The sequence below is a fragment of the Pinus tabuliformis genome, chromosome 7 (assembly GCF_031772625.1).
Source record: "Pinus tabuliformis cultivar Carrire ecotype Pingquan chromosome 7, CPIR1, whole genome shotgun sequence".
Taxonomy (NCBI): Eukaryota; Viridiplantae; Streptophyta; class Pinopsida; order Pinales; family Pinaceae; genus Pinus; species Pinus tabuliformis.
This window is the reverse complement of record NC_142293.1, coordinates 1,504,835,790-1,504,856,586: the sequence shown is the minus strand read 5'-3', so window position 1 is coordinate 1,504,856,586 and position 20,797 is coordinate 1,504,835,790. Positions and strand designations below refer to the sequence as shown.

At 39.7% G+C, this 20,797-nt stretch overlaps 1 protein-coding gene across 3 annotated transcripts in view; it reads right to left on the bottom strand.

Moving 5' to 3' along the window:
- LOC149253542 (diacylglycerol kinase 7-like) overlaps window positions 1–20,797 on the bottom strand; it is a 410,992-nt gene that overhangs the window by 111,720 nt on the left and 278,475 nt on the right. For all 3 annotated transcript variants that reach the window (XR_016267102.1, XM_089459953.1, XM_089459952.1), the window contains exon 8: window positions 1,438–1,508. Coding sequence is in view for 2 of the 3 variants with exons in the window: in XM_089459953.1 (XP_089316079.1) it covers window positions 1,438–1,508 (71 nt within the window). In the remaining variant the exon portion in view is untranslated. The remainder of the gene's footprint in view (window positions 1–1,437; window positions 1,509–20,797) is intronic.

The window sequence follows — 20,797 nt, the reverse complement described above, 5'->3', positions numbered from 1 at the left end:
AACATTACTGCTCCCTTCTGCACCTGTCACAAATGAAGTGGTACTTGATCTCGATGTGCTTCGACCTGTCATGGAAAATTGTGTAAGTTTATTGCTATTATCTTCCATTTTGAATGCTATATTTATGGAATTAGGGTTTTTATTTGTGCCACATTAAAAAGTGTAATATTCTTTATGAAATATTGATTCTTTATGGTATGTGAAATTTGTTTTCCAAGAATACATCAAAGGAACTTTGTTTATGAATTCTTTCATCTTAAATCTCCCATATAGAGAAGTCATTAGGGTTTATAAGAGAAGAAATTTAATCTACCACCCTCTTCATCCAAGGCCCATTACCATAGACCTTGCCCTAATTGACTTCATTGCCCAATTGAGAGAAGGTACTAGTCTAGTTGTGGTGACCATCTTGAGATTTCTACTTCTTCTCTCAAATCTTGGTAGCTAAGGATAGGGTTTGGTTTAACTTTGCATGATATCGTAAATTTGCGTCTATTTTTCATACTATCAATAAAAAATGCATTGAATAAATTAAAAAGAATAAATATAGCATTTATTGCATCTTTATTCCCAAATTAGGATTTTTGTCTAGGCTTAGGTTGTTTCTTTATGCATTTTAAACCATTTAAAACTCCAAAATTTTACTTTTCCTTAGCTTAACCCTTGACAGCTTTTGATACTTTATTGAATCTATCTCTTGAGGTTATTTCTTGGCACCTCTATGCTTTGCATGTTGTACACTTACATATAAATAAAACCCTAGTTTGTAGCAGCCCTCTTCTTTGCATTTGAATTGGTGGAAAGTGTGCTCGTTTAATTTTATCTCTTATCATGGCAATCAAGGCCCTGCCAACACTTTCCTCCATATCCATTAAAACTTCTATCACCTTTGAGCCCTTGTTTGTTGAAGATCTTGTTGGTGATTTCTTTAGGGAAGCCTCCTTTGTGGGCATAAAATCCACCACTAAATAGTTGAAGAGAGGCCATTGACGTGATAGTGGTGGTTCACCTCTTTGTTGCCATAACCTAGGTTGCCTAGTGAGGCTTTGTATTAGACTTGCTAGATTTTGTTGTAATTGGATTCAAGAGTAGAGTCAGTACAAATAACATCTAAGGAGAACCTAGTGCATATCCTAAAACAGTAACAAATATAAGCTAGCGACAATGCAAGAAGATGAGCGAAAAAAGGAAAAACAAAAGGGTTTCACAAATGAAGGGAAAAGGCCTCTTCTAAAAAATGCCACTAAGGAATTTGTAACATAAAACAAAATTTAGATGAAAAGAGTATCCAAATACAAATACCAATCAAATATAATTTACAAACATTGTAAAATGATGAGTCCATAACTCAAATTCTTCAAAACGCATTGACAAGAAAAATCAAAAAATCAATTGAAGAGTCATAACATACAAAACAATATGTGATAATCATATGACCTTAGTTGTGGATTATTTGAACAAGAAGTGCAGAACCACCCTTGAGTGCAACTGTAGACAGAGTAGACCATCTGCAAATCAACACCCAAAAAGATCAAAATATGTACAAATATAAATTATTAAGCATTAACAAGAATCACAACATTGCTCACAAAACATAAGAATTATAATGGACAGTATTCAATGTACATTTAATTACATAAATATGTCCATGTGATCAATATTGATAGAGAAAACATTTTACATTTTATATATCTCATAGATAACAACGACATATATCAAATCACAGTGTTGCAAAAATAGTTGATTACTCAGTGCTTTTGTGAATCAATCAATCACCACATGTGAATCTTTGACAAGTTAATCAAAAAACAAGGAATTGGAGGGTAAAACTCGCCATGTTTTAAGGAGTAAGATATACTACAATGATTTTCCCAAAAAACAAAATTACAGTGCCCCAGAGAGTTTCAATACAGACGAATTCCTTTTCTTTTCTTTTTGCAAAATGCATCTAATCTTTATTTCATACGTGAGCTCTATATTCATTATACTTTTTTATATCTTGTATTTAGAGTCCAAAAATAACACAATTTTCCAGTTGCTATAAGTTTAATTTCTTTGCTAGAAAATTTCTCAGCAATGTACCTAGTGGTATTTGATCCCTTTGCCTCAACAAATCAAATTTCAGCTTTCAGGAAATTACATTTTGTTGCTAGTAATAGGCTTTGGAGTGATCCTAAAGAATCTACCTAACGTATCCTAGCTTCCCCACCCCTAGAACTTTTGATATAGAATGCTAAGGCACTATTTGGGTGGTCATTTTGAAGGGGATTTGCTGTTGTCCCTATGTTTTTTTTGCATATCTTACACCTGCAGTCACTGGAAAAAAGCAAAATAACAAAAGAACCCCACCAACCAAAGCTCCAATCACATAAATATCTATACATTTGGCTCGTACATTTTCAATGCACTCATTTTGACTATTGACATATATACATTAATGTTATGAATAAAATATATATATATATATATATATATATATGATTAATTAATTAGTGTTTAGTATAGAAGAGGTATGTCCCTAAGGACATAACCATTCATGAAAGGGTACCTGCCTAAGTATATATACGAGACCCTCAATTGTAATCATCTCCAATGTCACAAGGTTCACCGAACTTGAACCTTGTGGTTCGAAGTTCGGCAAACCTCAACAAAATCTTCACAATCAACTTAGGTTCAGCCCAGGGTAGATTTAAGGTGGTGGGTTTTCTATTTAGTTTGGGGAGCATTACAAATGTTGTCACCTCTAACCCGCACCTTAGCATTGTTCTCGGCCGCTATCGTTGTCGATGAAAAATCCATCTGTGGCGCTCGAGGTGTTCGATGAGCTCATCAATCTCGAACGCAAATATCAAATAAATTAACGACATATAATTTTAACATATCATATAACCTATGTTACATCATCGAAATTCATTTTTTTATTATTCACAAGTTTGTGAAAATTAATTATATGCTTTGAAAATAATTTTATTCAAGTTATATAAATAGATAAATATTTAATAATTCATGGTTTATTATTTTATGTTAAAATTTATTTTAAATAATATATTATTATTATTATCCAATTTTAAGGTCATAGCCAAGCCAGACACCAAATTGGTGTATGAGACTCCCTTGTTTGTGGGGCAAGGGACCCACCTCCGTGCAGCGATTTGACTGCTAGGTCTACGAAGGCATACATACTCTACCCCCTCTAGTTTTGAATCTGTGACCTCTTAGGAAGAAACACATGCTCTTAACCATTAGGCTCACTCAAGCTATATATATATTATATACACACACACACACACACACACAAATTTAAAGGCAAACCTCATCTCTCTCTCTCTCTCTCTATATATATATACTCACACAAATTCAATCGCGAACCTCATCCAAACCTTATTAAAAAAATTGAATTCGAATCAAACTTAATCATTGTCGAACTCAAATTCAAACCCGAACTATGTGACATTGATCATCTCATATCAATTCTCCTATACACTATTCAATATTATATATTTTTATCCTCAATGAATGTTTTCATGTACCAAGTGTTCTGAAGATTATTATGAGGTACGAACTTTGTTAGTAACATTAGTATTAGAGCCATGTTGGTTGATCTCGCCCTTTGGCCATCAACTATCCATCAACTTTGTTGTCATTGTGATCAAGTCTTTCGCTACATAGTTGGAGATTCTCCATTTTGGTGGTTTTGCCATTTAGGCATTTGGCCATTTAAAATAAAATTAAAAAAGGTGGTTTTTGCCCATTAGAAATAAAAGAATTAAAATATATATATAGAAAGAATAGAAGAAAGAAATTATTTTAATGTCCACAAGGCTAAAGATAGCCCATGGGATAGATTGCTTCATCATCTGCTTCATGTATTTAGCCATTTTTCTGTGAAGCTTCACAATAAATGCTCCCAGCTTCTCGACAAACCCCTCGCTAAATATATTATCCCAAGAGCTAGCTGCCAGCATATCTGCATAACTTTCCCTGTTGTCTTTGAAGGCCTCACATTCTAAAATGAAATGCTTTTTTGTTTCCACTTTTCCGAAGAACAAAAAATGCATACTCTTTCCTCCCACACTACTTTTGGCATTTTCCAGCGCCCTATTTCACAACGGAGTTGATGAGAATTAGTCCTTAACTGAGCAATAAGAGTTTTGGCTCTCCAAGAGATATTGACCTCTATGTATGCTTTTGGTTGATGACTATGAGTGGGATTAAATGTGAAAATTCCTGAGTCTAACACATCAAAAACCCCTACTGCAATTACTGGTTTACAATCTCCTACTTGTTCTTTACATTAACAAGTTATTTAATTGCATAAACATCGAAGTAAACACTATTGCAACCTTCACAAATATATAGATCATGCACTGAAATAAACTGAGACAATAATACAAGGGACGCCATTATTTTTGGACAATCATCCCCAGAAAAACCTAATTCGGGAAAACCGGTGCAGCATATAGAGGGTTTGTATTATTAAGCAGATTTCATGAATACAACTAGGGTACCAGAAATGGCTCACCCAACAGAGAATATCCTCAACAGTAGTACCTCTATTTGGAGACAAATATTCCAGCAAATCAGCAACCGGATGATCAAACCCCACAGCGACTCCGGCTGTTCCCTATGCTGGACAGCGAAAGCTGCACCAAACACTGCTTTGGAACTGCGTCACTCCTCCACGAGCTGCGTCACACTCTCCCGGTTCAAAATCTGCTGATCTGTTGCCAGTCTGCCCCATAGAATCTCCCCAACGCTGCCTCTGACGCCCAGCGTCAGCCTCTACGGCTTCTACGTCACCTGCGTCAGCCTTCTGTGTCCTCTGTGTCAGCGCTACGGCCTTTGCGTCAGCCCTTCTAGAGCGTGCACTATCTCTCACGGAACTGCGCTGCCTCTCTGCTATGTATTCTTCAACCTCAGATGAAAATCCCTTGCTGAATTTCCCCTCACTGCAACTCTGATCACTAACTTGATTTCCTCAGAAAACCTCGCCCTACAAAATCGAATTCTTTGATCACTTGGTGTATCTCCAACTGACCCTCATGCCTCCTCTTATACTTTTTCTGTTAACAAACCAACGGTCGAGATTAAGTCCCCAATCAACGGCTAAGATTAGAACTAGCTTAATCCTAGTCACTTAGAACTTTCTCACCCATATTTTATTAATACACATTAATATTTTTGTTTTCCTAAGTTTAGAATTAGGAACCCATTAAAAATATTAATTATTTTAATAACTCCTCATTCGGGTGGAATTTCTTCAAATTATTTATGGGTCTTGGAGATCTCATGTGTCTTAGCCTCTCCACCAATTTTCAAGGCCAGAGCACATCAAAATCAACATTAAACACTTTAATATAGTACTTGTTCTTTCTTCCTAGCTCCTTATCCCAAGTACGCTTGTGGAACTTATCCATAACAAAAGATTTTATCTCTTTGCTGTTTATGGGACATGTATTCAATCAAATACCCCATTTACTAAACCATTCGATATTTTGCCGCGTCCAAGTTTTTTTTTGGTTGCACAATTTGTCATTAGAGAGAACCTTAGGCCATCTACCCTCTTCCATTTGCTCAATTTTTTTTAAATACCTTATGACTTGCACCATAGCAATTGCTTCAATAGGAGCAACCCCTGTTTCACTTAAGAAGATAGCATAAGGAACTGCACTTTTAATCTTGAATTTGTTTCTAATCAAACGCTTCTAAATTTTCTCAATTTGTCTCCACTGCATGTCGGATGTACTGTTGGCCCATAGTTCACAAACATAGAGAATCACTAGAAGCCCAAAAAGAGTTTGAGTGGTTTTCCAGTCCCATAACTCTGCCTCTCTACACCTATTTTGAAAAGCATAAAATGTTTTCCAACCCCCCAAAGTTCTTTTCTTTCTACAACCATCCCAACTTAGATTTTTGTTGAAGTTAATTCCGAGGTATTTGTAATCCGCAACTTCTTCCAAAATGTTGCCTTCAAATTAGAACTTATGCTAGTTATCTTTTCTTTTTTTAGAGAAAACCACTACTTTCGTTTTGTTGATATTGACTTGCATCCCCGCACTTCTACAAAAATGCTCAAGGGATAGTAAGTGCTCTTGCAAACCAAGAGCCAATTTAGCATTCAAAATAAGGTCATCTGCATACAAAAGAAGCCTTACAACAAACTTGCCCAAATAGATACCATCACCCCATTGCAAATTTTACCACTCCTCAAGCTTGTCGATATATAAACCAAAAAGGGTAGGAGATAGTGGGCAACCTTGCTTGACCCCGATATCGCTTCTAAAACTTTCAGAAATGCCAGTTCTAATTTTGACTTTCAGTTCTTCATACAGCCTATGCACAGCTGCTCTCAAATGTTTAGGAACCTAAGTTCCTCCATTCTGTGCCAAAGCTTATCCCTAGGAACCGCGTCAAATGCTTTTCTGAAATCAACAAAGCAACAAAAGACTTCTTCCTTTTTCTCCCAAACTTTTTCATTGATGTGCCTTAAAGTTATACAATGATCAACTATGGAATGTTTAGGTCTAAAACTTGCTTGCCCTTTAACACGCTTATCTCTTTCTTCTGCCCACTTGCTATATTTATTTTCTAGCATGCTTCCAAATAGCTTTGCAAACAAAGGGTTTATCATGATGGTCATATAATTAGAGGGATTATGATGACACCGCTCTTGAAAAGAGGTATTGCCAGACTAGTTCTCCAATCTGTGGGAAGCCCCTGTTGTATGATGCTATTGAAAATTTTGTAATGTGAGGTGCAAGGATCTTTGAGCCCCACTTTAGATATTATGCTTGGAGTTCAGCTAAGTATTTTGCTTTTCCAACACCCAACTTCTTGATACCAATCTCTACCTCTTGCACCGTGAAGTGTTCAGTATCAGTGTTGACCAAAGGGGGAGGGTCAACCTTGGGATCCTTCTCATAGAGTTGTCTTGCAGAATCAAACCATATAGAAGTTGTAATACTATTTCCGGTTTGTATCTTTCTCGGTTGCAGCTCCTTCCAAAATAATTTGGGATTATTTTTCCCAAGGAAGATTAGTTCTTCCCTCCTTGAAACCATAAAATCGGCGTTTTTCTTGCTTAATAACTACTTGTAAGCTTTGAGCTTTATGTTATCCTTGTTTGACTCTTTCCACATTCTCCTTGCCTTTTTGCATTCCTCGTCAAGCCAAGCATTATCCGAAAAGCAATTTGTTTCAAACTTCTTAATTTTTGCTCTTTTGCACTCTACAAGTGCGCATTGAATTAAATGTGTTAATTCATGACTATGAAGCTTGTGAATTGTGATATTCTCCTTATCGAAGAGGGTATACACAAAAATATATATATATATATATATATATAAACGGTATATATATTTATATTAAGAAAAAAAAGGGTCAAAAAAGATAGAATATATTTAAAAAATAAAAACTATATTACAAATATGCTAAGTCACCTGACATGGGGATTTGAAATTCGATGGATATAGGGATTCGAGTGTCAGATACGGACACGTTAACCCCCCGAAACAGGACACGTTCAGATACGTTATATATTATTTTATTAAAAAATATTTATATATTTAAAATATATATATATAAAATCTTCTTCCCTGTTTGATTCTCAACCAAGGCTTTGAAAGAGCAGAACCATTTGAACACTTTGTCCTTCTTATTTAAGAAATAGATCCATGTTTTACGATAGAATTCATCCACAAAAATAGCACAGTACAAATATCCACCCAAAGATGTTACAGGAAACTTACCTTTTAGATCAGAATGGACCAAAACAAGAATATCGGTAGTTTGAGTTTCACTCGAGGGAATGGTCCCCTTGTACCTTTTCCAACTTTAGTACCCTGACAAACACCTTCATGACCTAAGTTAAATTCAGGCATATTTGTGACCATCTTCCTTACATTAGGTAAGGCTTTGAAATGAAGCTGAGAAAATCTTCGACGCCATAATTCGGATTGAAGAGAAGTATCACATGTCATTGCTCCCAACGGACTTCCTCCAACCTGATAGAGACCTTCAACCCTGAATCCAAGAGTGAATGCATCTCTAGGGTTCCTTTGCCGAACACGAACCTTCTAATCAATGAATGCTACCTTGAAACCTTTAACTTCCATCGCAAAAATAGAGACCATCTTCTTTTTCAAATCAGGTACATACAATACTTCTTGTAAATGAAGGGTTTGACCTTGATTTAAGTGAAGAGTAACAATGCCAATTCCTTTCACAGGATAAGTGGCATTATCCACAAATATAATCTCCATATTTGTTTTCTTTTCAATCAAGTTTGAGAGAGCCTCTTTGGGCCCAGTGAAGTGCCTTCAGGCACCCCTATCAATCAAACAATGATCTAATGTATCTGGAGGAGAGGCGGTGGTGAGAGCAGAAATAAGATAAAATCCATTTTGCTTTACAACATTAACTTCTCCATACATGGAGTTTCTCTACTTCTAGGGAGGACGACCATTTCCATTTCGAACAGTGGTTGCAAACCTCTTTCCATTGTTGTTAAACTTGTTGTTCCTTTGATTTCCATTTCCTTTGAAGTTGTTGTTATGGTTGTCACCATCTCTTGGAGTATCCTTCTTGTAAGGACACCCTCTAGCGAAGTGTCCAAATCTGTTGCAATTGAAGCATCTTCCCTTTCTTCCTTCTTTGAAAACCCTTGACCTTGTCTTCTTGGACCATCATTGTTCTTCCTCTTAGCATGAGCGGAGAAGGCGGTAGGATTGTTTCCATTGGAGGGCTTGTCTCTTTCTATCATCCTTATTTCTTCTTGAGTGCATCTAGCCAATAATTCATCAAACCCGAAATCCTGTCATTGTTGAGGATGGTAGTGTTGAACACATCCCATTCTCTTGTAAGGCCTCCAAGTGCAATAAGAGTGAGCTATTTGTCACCAATGACTTCTCCAATAGATAGGAGATCATTCTTGATCTCGGTCATCCTCATGTAGGATTGGATGGATTCTCCTCTATTGATCTTGATGTCTTTCAACTTGTTCTTACGAAATAGAACTTGATTTGCATTATTTACTTTGAACATCCCAACCAGCTTGTCATACATCTCCTTAGATGTTTCCGAATCAGAAATATAGGCAACCAAAGGCTTTTGAATAGAATCAACAATAAATTTCCTACCTTTAACATCACCTTTCTTGTACTTTTTTGTGCAGTTGAAGATGCATTTGAAGGAGGCTCCACTAATCTTCCTTTGACATAGTCCATGGCGTCATTTTCTTCCAAAGTCAAATTTAGAGACATCTTCCATCCATGATAGTAGGATTTGTCCTTAAGCTTATCCTCGGTATTGAAGTAAGATGTAGTCGTCATTGGGACTAATTCCAAGTTCTTGTCCAACAACGTCCCTTATTGATTGCTTTTCCTCACTCTTGCTTGAGCTTTGTCTTCACCTTAGCTCTGATACCATGTTAATTTTAGATAACAATCAAATGTTTTATGCTTTAGCACAATTTACTTCAATGTTCCTTATCAACCCAATGACAATTTCCAATTATTTCCAGTAGAAATCACATTAAATTAAACACATTGATAGTAAATGCAGATAGTGTTGAAGATTCTAGGGCAATCAAGTTTATTACGATTCCTCTTGCCATGATAACTATTCGTAAGGTATTCTAACTTTTGCTTATTAGCGCAGTCTTCTCTTGATATTATTAGAGTGTGATTTCTTAGTTCATCAAATAGCTACCAAAAAAATAGACAAGAACACAAGATGTTGGCTTTCTACAAGGGCCAAAACCTCTCACTCTTGGAGAGGAAAACCCGCACAAAATTCTTCTTATAGAGATTCCAATTAACAAATACCAATACCATGTCCCTTGACCTAACAGCCACTCCAAGACTAAGACACCAATCCTATTCTTTGTCACTTTAGAGATCATCATCATTGCTGCAGCACTGAGGACATCACTACTGCACCACTGAGATCTTCATTACTGCTGCAATATCAAGGCCATCACTTAGATCACTATTCTTGCAACACTATTGCAGCTTCATAGAGATCTTTTATCATTACAACGAGATCTTATACTGAGATGTGTACATATAGGAATGTAGCATCTAGATACACCGAGACTTATGACAGCGTCTAGAAGTATGCCAAGACAGAGTGAGTCACTATAGGATCATCAAGATCCTTCTCCTCACAATGATGCTTAGACTGGGATTGTCTAGAGAGCATGTCGAGAGTGTATCACTGAGATCCATATCATCATAAATATGTCGAGACTGTACTTTTGGGTATCCATTCGAAAAACACAGAACCATTGTACCACTGTACTCATCCAAAATGTTGTACTTATCTGAAATACTGAACCACCGAAATTTCAGAGAATCCTAGTTGTTGAGATAGCAATTACCACTGAAGTTTCAGAGGCATCCGAGATCCTTAACTGTTAAAAGTGGCAACTAGGGCCCAACTCCACATGGGTCATCCTATTTATGACAGTTGACATTTTTTTGGATTCCTCCCTCCGAGATGTGTAGGATTTATATAAAGATCATCCGATTCCGACATGTACAAACAAAGATATGAATTTATTTATATTATGGGCAAATTGTCAAGGTCGGCCAACAAGCAAAACAGGCATTCAAACCCCCAACTCATCCTCAATGTTGCATATAAAACAAGGAGACCTCAAGTCATTTTCATCATCATCTCATCTCACATCGCTCTCTCTCCTCTTGTGAATGGGTACGCATTTCTAGGCATTCTTCTCTCTCACATGTGCGAATAAAAGGAGGACAGATTTCTGTTGACTGTGTAGACCAGCGTTGACCGACCTACAGGGAGGCTATTTGACTACGTTGACTTCAAGTGCTGACTTGTGTTGACTTCAGTTTGGGTGAAGCATCTCTATCCTAGCAGGCCACAGATCTGGGCACTAAAACCGAGGCTATTTGACCACGTTGACCAACGTTGATTTTCCTAAGCCTACACACAGAGTTGACTTTCATTGACAAGTTTTGACTGGACTGTCTTGGGCTGATTAGACTTGTTGTTGGAGGCCGAAGTTGACTGGGTTTGACCGAGTTGAATTGAGGAAGGAATCTACCCTGTTGACCAGCATTGACTTTTATGGTTAGGGCTTCTTGTTGTTGTTATAAATTATCAGATTTGTAAATTGTAGAATCTCTCTCTCTCTCTCTCTCTCTCTCTCTCTGCTGAACAATTGAAGAATATAAGAAGAATTGATCAAGGGTTTCCCCACATTGGGGCTTGTCCCTAGCTAGTGCCACATCTTGTGTCCTCTTGTCTTGACTTGTCTTCTACTGTTTATGTTTATGTTCTAACTGCATTTACTATCATGTTGATGTGATTGCTAAACTGGATATTGATATTGGGCTAATAAAGAAATTGAAGTAAAATTTCTCTTAAGCATATAACATACCATTGTTACTTAAAATTAACATGGTATCAAAGTTGAGGTGAAGACAAAGCCCAAGCAAGAGTGAAAGAGCAATCACCAAACACAGTTGGACAAGGACAAAAGGCTCAATGGGTTCCTCATCCCACTTCTCGACTGAAGAAAAGCTCCGTGAAAAATCTGACTATCATGGATGGAAGATGTCTCTTGATTTGACCTTCGAAGAACAAGAAGTGTTGGATTATGTGAAGGGTAAAATCCTTGAGCCTCCTTCAAATGCTGCGAAGACCAAGTACAATAGCGCTGAAGTCAAAGCAAAGAAAATTATCAGAGATTCCACTGACAAGCGTCTGGTGGCCTACATCTCCGATTTGAACACCTCCAAGGACATCTACGACAGGTTGATCAGCATGTTCAAGGTTAGTGATGGTAATCAATTTTTATTTCTCAAAAATAAGTTGAAGGATATTAAGAAGGGCAAGGATGAGGATATTCAATCCTACTTCTTAAGGATCACTGAGATCAAGAATGATCTACTTTCGATTGGAGAGGTCATTCCTGACAGGGAACTTACTATCACTACCCTTGGAGAACTCCCACCAAGTGGTATAGATTTAGAACCATTATTCTCAATAATGATCGAATTCCAGGGTTTGAAGAATTGATGTTGAGATGCATTCAAGAAGAAACAAGAATGGTGGAGCAAGCAATGCCTTCTAATAGAAGAAACCCCATTGCTTTCTTCAGTCATGCCAAAAGGAGAAACAATGCAAGATCCAAAGGTAATCTCAATGGAAACCCTGGATCTAAGGGAGGAAGGAAGGGCAAGTGCTTTGTTTGCAATAAGTATCGCCACTATGCAAGGGAGTGTCCAAATAGAAGGGACACATCACATGATGATGATCACAATCATTCCAGGGGCAACTTCAACAACAACGATCAAAGGAATAGTAGGTCCTATGGCAAGGCTAAAAGGAATGCGAGACATCAAGGAAATGGTCAACCTTCCAAGAAAGCAAGAAACTTCAGGTACGAAGAAGCAAATGTTGTTAACAATAAGCAAAAGGAGTACTATCTTATATCGTCCCTCTCCACTACCTCTCCACCGGACACTATGGGGAATTGGCTAATTGATAGTGGTGCTACAAGGCACTTCACGGATACAAGGAAACTCTCTCTAATCTGATAGAAAAAGAGACAAACTTGGAGATTATCCTTGGAGACGATGCCACCTATCCCATGAAGGGAGTAGGGAATGTTACCCTTCAATTGAATCAAGATAACACTATTCATTTACAAGAAGTACTATATGTACCTGATCTCAAGAAGAACCTGTTGTCCATTTCGACAATCGAAGATAAAGGATACAAGGTGGTATTCATTGATGGAAAGGTACGTGTTTGGAAAAGAAATTGTAAAGATGCTTTTACTCTTGGGTTTAGGATTGACACTTTGTACCAAGTTGAAGGAATTCAATTGGGAGCCATGTCTTGCAACACATCTCTACAATCTGAACTATGGCACCGGAGGTTTGCCCATCTTCATTATAAGGCTCTACCCGACGTGAGACAAATGGTGACAAGTATGCCCGAGTTCAAAGGAGAGCACGAAGGTGTATGTTTGGGATGTGCCGAAGGAAAACTTACAAGGGGACCATTCCCCTCAAGTAATAGCAAGACCACAGATATATTGCAATTGATCCACTCCGACATATCTGGTATGATGCCTGTAAACACTTTGGGAGGATACTTATATTATCTCACCTTTACGGATGATTATTCTCGCAAGACCTTCATCTACTTCTTGAAAAAGAAGTATGAAGTTTTCACCTGGTTCCATTACTTCAAAGCCTTGATCGAAAAGCAATACAAGAAGAAAATCAAGATATTGTGGACTGATAATGGGACTGAGTACGAATCCAATGAATTCCATGATTATTGCAGAGAAGCTGGCATTAAGGGGAAGACTACAACACCATACACTCTCGAGCATAATAGTGTAGCTCAAAGGAAGAATCGTACTATTGTATAAGCCGTTCGTGCCATGCTTCATGATCAAGGGCTTTCGAAGTTCCTATGGGCTGAACCTGCAAATACCATCGTGTATGTTCAAAACCGATGCCTTCATCAAGCATTGGACTCCAAGACTCCCGAAGAAGTGTTCACTGGTAAGAAACCCGATGTCTCTCATTTTAGAATTTTTGGAAGCCCCGTATATTTTCATATGCCGAAAGAGAAAAGAAGAAAATCTGGTGCATCAGGGAAGAAAGGAATCTTTGTGGACTATAGTGAAAATTCTAAGGGATATAGAATTTATGTGGCTAGTCAAAGGGAAGTTGAGATAAGTCATGATGTCACCTTCGACGAAGATACGGCCCTCAAGAAGATCTACAGCCTTCCTATCCCAAGGAAGGACAAAGAAGCTGACACAGGAAAACAAGGTGCAAAAGAAGATGAAACAATGCCAGATGTTGATGAACCTACAGATCCTATTGATCCTCCTCCTCAAGAGCCCTCCTCCTCTAAGAGGAGACCATCATGGCTTAGGGAGACTCTCGAAGATGCCAAGAGACATTGCACCAAGGGGGACATTCCGTGAAAGCAAGAAGTCGAACAAGTATCAAGGATACTTGACCGTCATGATCACTATCATTCAAAATAAGCCTTCATCATTCGAAGAAGCCGTGAAGCAACAAATATGGAAGGATACTATGAATAAAGAATACAAGTCAATTATGAAGAATTATGTCTGGGATGTGGTCCCTAGACCCCAGGACAAATCAGTTGTCACCTCTAAGTGGCTCTACAAAATCAAGCATGGAGCTGATGGAAGTGCAGAAAAATTCAAGGCTCACTTTGTTGCTAGAGGCTTCTCTCAAAAGGAAGGTGTAGATTACGATGAGATATTTGCGCCTATTGCTAGATACACCACCATCCACTCAATCACAGCCCCTGCTGCCTCGCAAGGATGGAACCTACATCAAATGGATGTCAAGACCGCTTTCTTGCATGGTCTAATCAAAGAGGAAGTCTATGTGGAACAACCGGAGGGGTTTAAGGTTCATGACCGAGAATCTCATGTATGCAGGTTGAAGAAAGCTCTCTATGGTTTGAAGCAAGCACCTCGGGCTTGGTATGAGAGGATTGATAGCTATTTGATGAAGCTGAGATTCACTAGAAGTGAAGCCGATCCAAGCCTTTACTTTAAGGCTGAAAATGATAAACCTCTCATTCTGGTACTTTATGTGGACGATCTCTTTCTGACAGGTGAAGACCCTCTCATTCACAAATGTAAGAGGGAATTGGCTTCTAAATTTGAGATGAAGGACCTAGGACTGATGCACTACTTCCTAGGGTTGGAGGTCTAGCAAAAGCCAGGTGAAATTTTGTTATCTCAAGGAAAATATGTTGTGAAGATATTGGAAAGATTTGGGATCGTGGACTACAAGCCTGTGACTACCCCGATGGAACTTAACTTTAAGAAGTTATGTGGTAGTGTTGTTGGACCTGAATTGGGAAATGCTTCTGAGTATCGTAAACTCATAGGAGCATTGATGATCTTGGTGAACTCCCGTCCAGATATATGTTTTGCAATTAACACGTTGAACCAATATATTGTTGAGCCTCATCATATACATTGGATTGGTGCCAAGAATCTTCTGAGATATCTTCAGGGCACAACCATTCATGGACTGAGATACACTGCCGGAGAAGTGAGGTTGCATGGTTATTCTGACGCTGATTCGGCTGGCAATGTGGTGGATCGCAAGAGCACTTCTGGATGTTGTTTTTCTTTGGGTTCTGCTTTGATATCCTGGATGAGCAGGAAGCAGAAATCGGTTGGCTTGAGCACCGCTGAGGCTGAATACATAGCTGCCAGTATGGCCTCTTGTGAAGTTGTTTGGTTGAGAAAGCTCTTCAGTGAGCTGTTTGGACATGCGTTGGATACCACCGTGATCCTCTGTGACAACCAGAATAAAATCTGATTATCAGAGAATCTTGTGTTTCATGATCGCTCCAGGCATATAGATATCAGGTCCCACTTTATTCAGGATATGGTACAACGAGGAGAAATAAGGCTCCATCACATTGGGATTGATGAGCAGGCCGCCGATATTCTGACAAAGCCCCTGGGGAAGGTCAAGTTCTTGGCCTCCCGAGAACGGCTTGGAGTCGTGGAGAGACCCTCTTGTGAGGATCCTGTATGATATGGACATTGAGCTCTGGAAGCTCCGAGGGGCTTGGGGTACTTCTTGGAGCGATGAGCAACCATAGGGTGAGTGGTTCAGCCTTCCCCTAGTGGTTTGTTGTGTACAGGGTGAGTGGTTCAGCCTTCCCCTGTGATACCCCGTGGCGACATGTAGGCAGGATGAGTATTTCATCCTTCTCCTGTTGAGACATCCTTCCCATGCAGTTTGGGACTCATGGGAAGTACCTCTTATCTGGCCAATGAGCAGGGAAATGAGGATAGGGACCATAGTACTACTGATGGACGCATCGTGTACTAGTGTACTCCCTATGCTAGGATGACTGATATTGATCTGGGATCAATTGGAACTGACTTCGGTCAGTAAGAGTAGAATGAGACACTCTTTTAATTGGAACTGACTTTAGGTCAGTAAGAGAGGTATGAGACACTCTCTTTTATCTGGGGCTGACTTCAGTTCAGTAGAGAATGGTATGATACATTCTCGATCACTTCTTCTTCTTCATAGTTCAGCAGAGCAAAGCAGTGCATTGATGGCAGAGATAGTACCGAAAGGAATATGGATTAGCAAATGGAGTTCTCCCTAGTTGAGAGGGAGTGTTAAAATTGTCAACTAGGGCCAAACTCCACATGGGTCATCTTATTTATGACAGCTGACATTTTTCTTGGATTCCTCTCTCTGAGAGGTGTAGGATTGATCTAAAGATCATCCGATTCCAACATATACAATAAAGATATGAATTTATTTATATTATGGACAAATTGTCAAGGTCGGCCAGCAAGCAAAACAGGTATTCAAACCCCCAACTCATCCTCAACGTTTCATATAAAACAAGGAGACCTCAATTCATTTTCACCATCATCTCATCTCACATCTCTCTCTCTCTCTCTTGTGACTGGGTATGCGTTTCTGGGCATTCTTCTCTCTCACACGTGCGAAGGAAAGGAGGACAGATTTATGTTGACTGTGTTGAGCAGTGTTGACCGAGTTGCAGGGAGGTTATTTGATTTCATTGACTTGTTTTCACTTCGGTTTGGGTGAAGCATCTCTGTCCTAGAAGGCCACAGATCTAGGCACTAAAACCGAGGCTATCTGACCTCTCCTTTGACCAGCATTGATTGTACTAGGGCTAGCCACAAAGTTGACTTTTGTTGACCAATTTTGACTGGACTTTTTCGAACTGTTTTGGGCTTATTAGACTTGTTATTGGAGGTCGAATTTGATTGGGTTTGATCGAGCTGAATTGAGGAAGGAATCTGCCCTGTTGACCAGCATTGAATTTTTTAGTTGGGGCTTTTTGTTGCTGTCATAAATTATCAGATTGTAAATTGTACTATCTCTCTCTCTCTGCTGAACTATTGATGAATATAATAAGAATTGATCAAGGGCTTCCCCACATTGGGGTTTGTCCCTGGTTGGTGCCACGTCTTTTGTTCTCTTGTCTTCCCTTGTCTTCTACTGTTTATGTTTATGTTCTATCTGCATTTTACTATCATGTTGATGTGATTTCTAAACTAGATATTGATATTGGGCTAATAAAGAAATTGAAGTATAATTGCTCTTAAGCATAGAACATACCATTATTACCTAAAATTAACATTAACTTCTGTTACCCATCTGAAATGTCTCACTGATTCTGCCATCCAAAGTTTCGGAGATATGTGAAGATCTCACTTTGGAAATGCGAGGGGTATAGGCTCCTTTATATAGTGGTTTGCCCCTACATTTGAGCCGACTTGACCATTTGAAAGGGTGTGTCTCCATATGTGAGCCGACTTGTCATTTGTATACATTCGAAGGATGACATCAAGAAGAGGATGATTGTTCTTGTCTATTGGAGGGCTTTTACATAGACTTTTTGACTTCTTTACAAGTGTAACAGCACTTCATATACATGACTCTAAACTATACATGTATGACAAGATGACAAACCCCTATAGACATCAAGAAGGAGTCTTTGAACTATAATAAAAAAACTCCTTGCTCATGAAACCCATGATGCAAGTATTACAAATTTTGTTCTCTTTATTACATCATTTACATCAGTCATAATTACATGGCATTATGAAGACCGAAACTAGTTACACTTTCTTCAACACTCCTCTTAACTAGGGAGGTATTCATAATGGTACTTGGTCATTCTCAATCTGAAGAATTTCTAGTGAGTCCTGACTTGTCACTAATGTGGCATGAAAAGGGTCCTTTCTTGAATAGCATCATCAAAGCCAAATAGGCCAACACAATCCTGATAACGCTATATCTCGCGATTGATTTTGTTGCGAAGCTCGGAATCAGGTACCATCCTATGAATACAGGAATGGAGCCTTTACATCATGTCCCCATCAAAATCAAAATCGCATTGGTATGAAAATGAGGGGTTGAAGAAGAGTATTGCTGCATGAATGAAATGATGAAGCATCCTTGTCCACTAACTATCAATCACATCCCATAACATCATCTGTCTCTAAAGCCTAGCAGAACCCTTGTCTGCATAATAAGCATGAATGGTCTCCTTGGCCCTATCTGTTGGAATTTCTAAGTCTAACACGTTAGAAACCCTTCATGCACTTTACTGATTTATTCCTACCTACTTGTTCTATTAATTAACAAGTTATTTACCATGTAAATACTGGAAATAAATACAAATGCATGCTCAACACATTACAAATCATCAACTGAAGGAAATAGAAACAAGCACACAAGTGACATCGTTGTTTTTGGACTAATGTCTCGAGAAAAACCCAATGCGGGAAAACCGATGCAGCTATATGAGGGTTTGATTTATTAAGCTGTTTCAGAATACAATCTGGGTGACAAATCTGGCTTCGCCCAACAGAGAAAAATCTCGGTAGTAGTACCTCTTTACTCGGAAGCAACTACTCCAGCTGAAACCCCGGATAAACACTCTGGCAGCTCCACAACTCCAATCTGCCCCACGAAACCCCAGCGTCAGCCTCTAAGGACTGCGTCAGCCTCTCTCTGGCCCAATGTTAGCTCAACGTCACTCTGGCTTGGCCTGCGTCAACCCTCTGGCCCTCTGTGTCACCGACGCTGGCCCTCTGAGGCACTGCGCAGCTCCTGGCTGCCTCTACGTGAGCCCTAGCTGGCTTTGTGTGAACCCTTGCCTGCTTCTGCGTCCCTCTCTCTGGCTACTGCGTTGATCCTCCCAGTGCTATCTCTGCCTCTCTGGTTCTATATTCACTACCCCTTAGCTGCAACTCTGATCACTCTCTCAACTTTCTCAGCGAAGCCAGCCCCAGAAAGTCGAAATCTTGATCTCTTGGTGTTTTCTCCAAGTGACCCTCAAGCCTCCTCTTATACTTTTCTCGTTTACAAACCAACGGCCGAGATTAAGTCCCTAATCAACGGCTAAGATTAGATCTGGCTTGATCCATGACTTTTGGACCATTCTAACACAGTTTTATATTAATTCACATTAATATTTTAATTTCCCTAAGTTCAGACTTAGGGAATCCATTAAAAATATTAATTATTTTAATATCTCCCAAACTGTTTAGAATCTGCCCAAACCCTTTCTAGGTATTGGAGATCTCATGTGCCTTAGCCTCTCCACCAATTTTCGTGGCTAGAGCACATCCGATGCTACCCTAAATCAACACTCCCTCTTAGCGAGGACTGTGCTCTAGTAACACTCCTCACCGAGCATCACTCTGATCATCCGGCATCGGTCCCTGTACTAATGCTAGGCTTGCTGCCCAACATCCTCTGCATTGTTGCATCCTGTACTGCTACCCATGGCCCTGCCACTGCCACTGCTGCATCCGTGTTGCTGCCCATGGCCCTACCACAGCCACTACTGCATCTGCACTGCAACCCCTCTAATAATGTTGCATCCTGCTGCCCATAGCACTACCACTGCTAACTGTTCCACTGCAACTAAATTACTGTGAAGTAAGTAACTGATCTACCAACTCTGACATCTCTATTAAGCTAGAAACACTCCTGATGTTGAAGCTCCCTCTGTCACTGACAAGTGCTCCCTCTCTGACCTCTACGCTGCTGCAACAACTCCATGCTTCTCGCATCGTTGCACACCTCTCTGTACCATCCTGCACTGGTGCAACACTCCCGTGCCTCTCGCACTGTTGCAGCCTGCTAGCCTCGCATTGTCTTGGGAATCTTGCATTGTAGTTCCCTCTATCCCTCCATCCACATCCGTCTCTACTGACATCGCCAGTACTGCTACTCCTCTTCGAGGCTCCCGTAGTAAGGTCTAATCCAAGACACTGGGTACCTCAAGGATCCTACCCCTCATCGCCTATAGTCCTCTTGACTACAACTCGATGTCTCCCCACTTCTTCTGAAGTGGCACATGAGCACTCATGGCACAATCATTGTTTGTCTCCACTTCCTTCTCAGCCCTTGTTGGCGCTACCTTGGTCTCGGACGCCTCTCCCTTACTCTTATTCCTTGGACACTGGGTTGCATAATGACCCAGCTCCCCACAGTGGAAGCAATTGACCTTGGAGAGGTCCTTCTTCTTCTGTTTCTCCCGCTTTCCCTCAGATGCTAGGGCAACATCTTCTTCCTCCTCCTTCTTGATTCTGATCCCCTTATCGTTGCTTCCCGCCTTGCTCAGCCTTCTGATCTCTTCTTGGCAAAGAGAAACCCACAATTCCTCCTAGTCTGGAAGGGTTGCCCTGCCCAGTATGCTCTGGACAAGCACCTCTCAGTCTTCTGAGACTATGTTCAGGGTTGTTTTACTTTTCACCATCAATTCTATATCCGACGTTGCCCCTATGGAAGTCAATTGATCCCGGATCTCCTTCAATCGACCGAGGAATGGGTCGATCTTTTCTCCCTTCTGCATCTAGTATGATCGCAGCTGATTTTCTAGTAGCATCTCCCTCTGCATAAAAGTATGTTGATACAACTTGGTCAAGGCCTCCCACATCTCTTGTGTCGTGTTCTTCTCGGCAATATGTGGTACTATATGATCCTTGACCCCGTCAAGGATGATACTCTTAGCCCTCGCCATTGCATCCTTGTACCTATCATTATCAGCCGGGTCAACTGGGATAGCTATCGTCCTCAAAGCGAAGTGCTTGACACTCTTCCTGTCTAGTACGGATAAGATTCTAGCCTTCCAGAATACGAATTTTGAGGGTCCATCCTGGTCTCTTACTACGTGTAGTGCCATTTCGCTGCTCGTCTACTTCCCTCCTGGAAGTTCTCGGTATGAC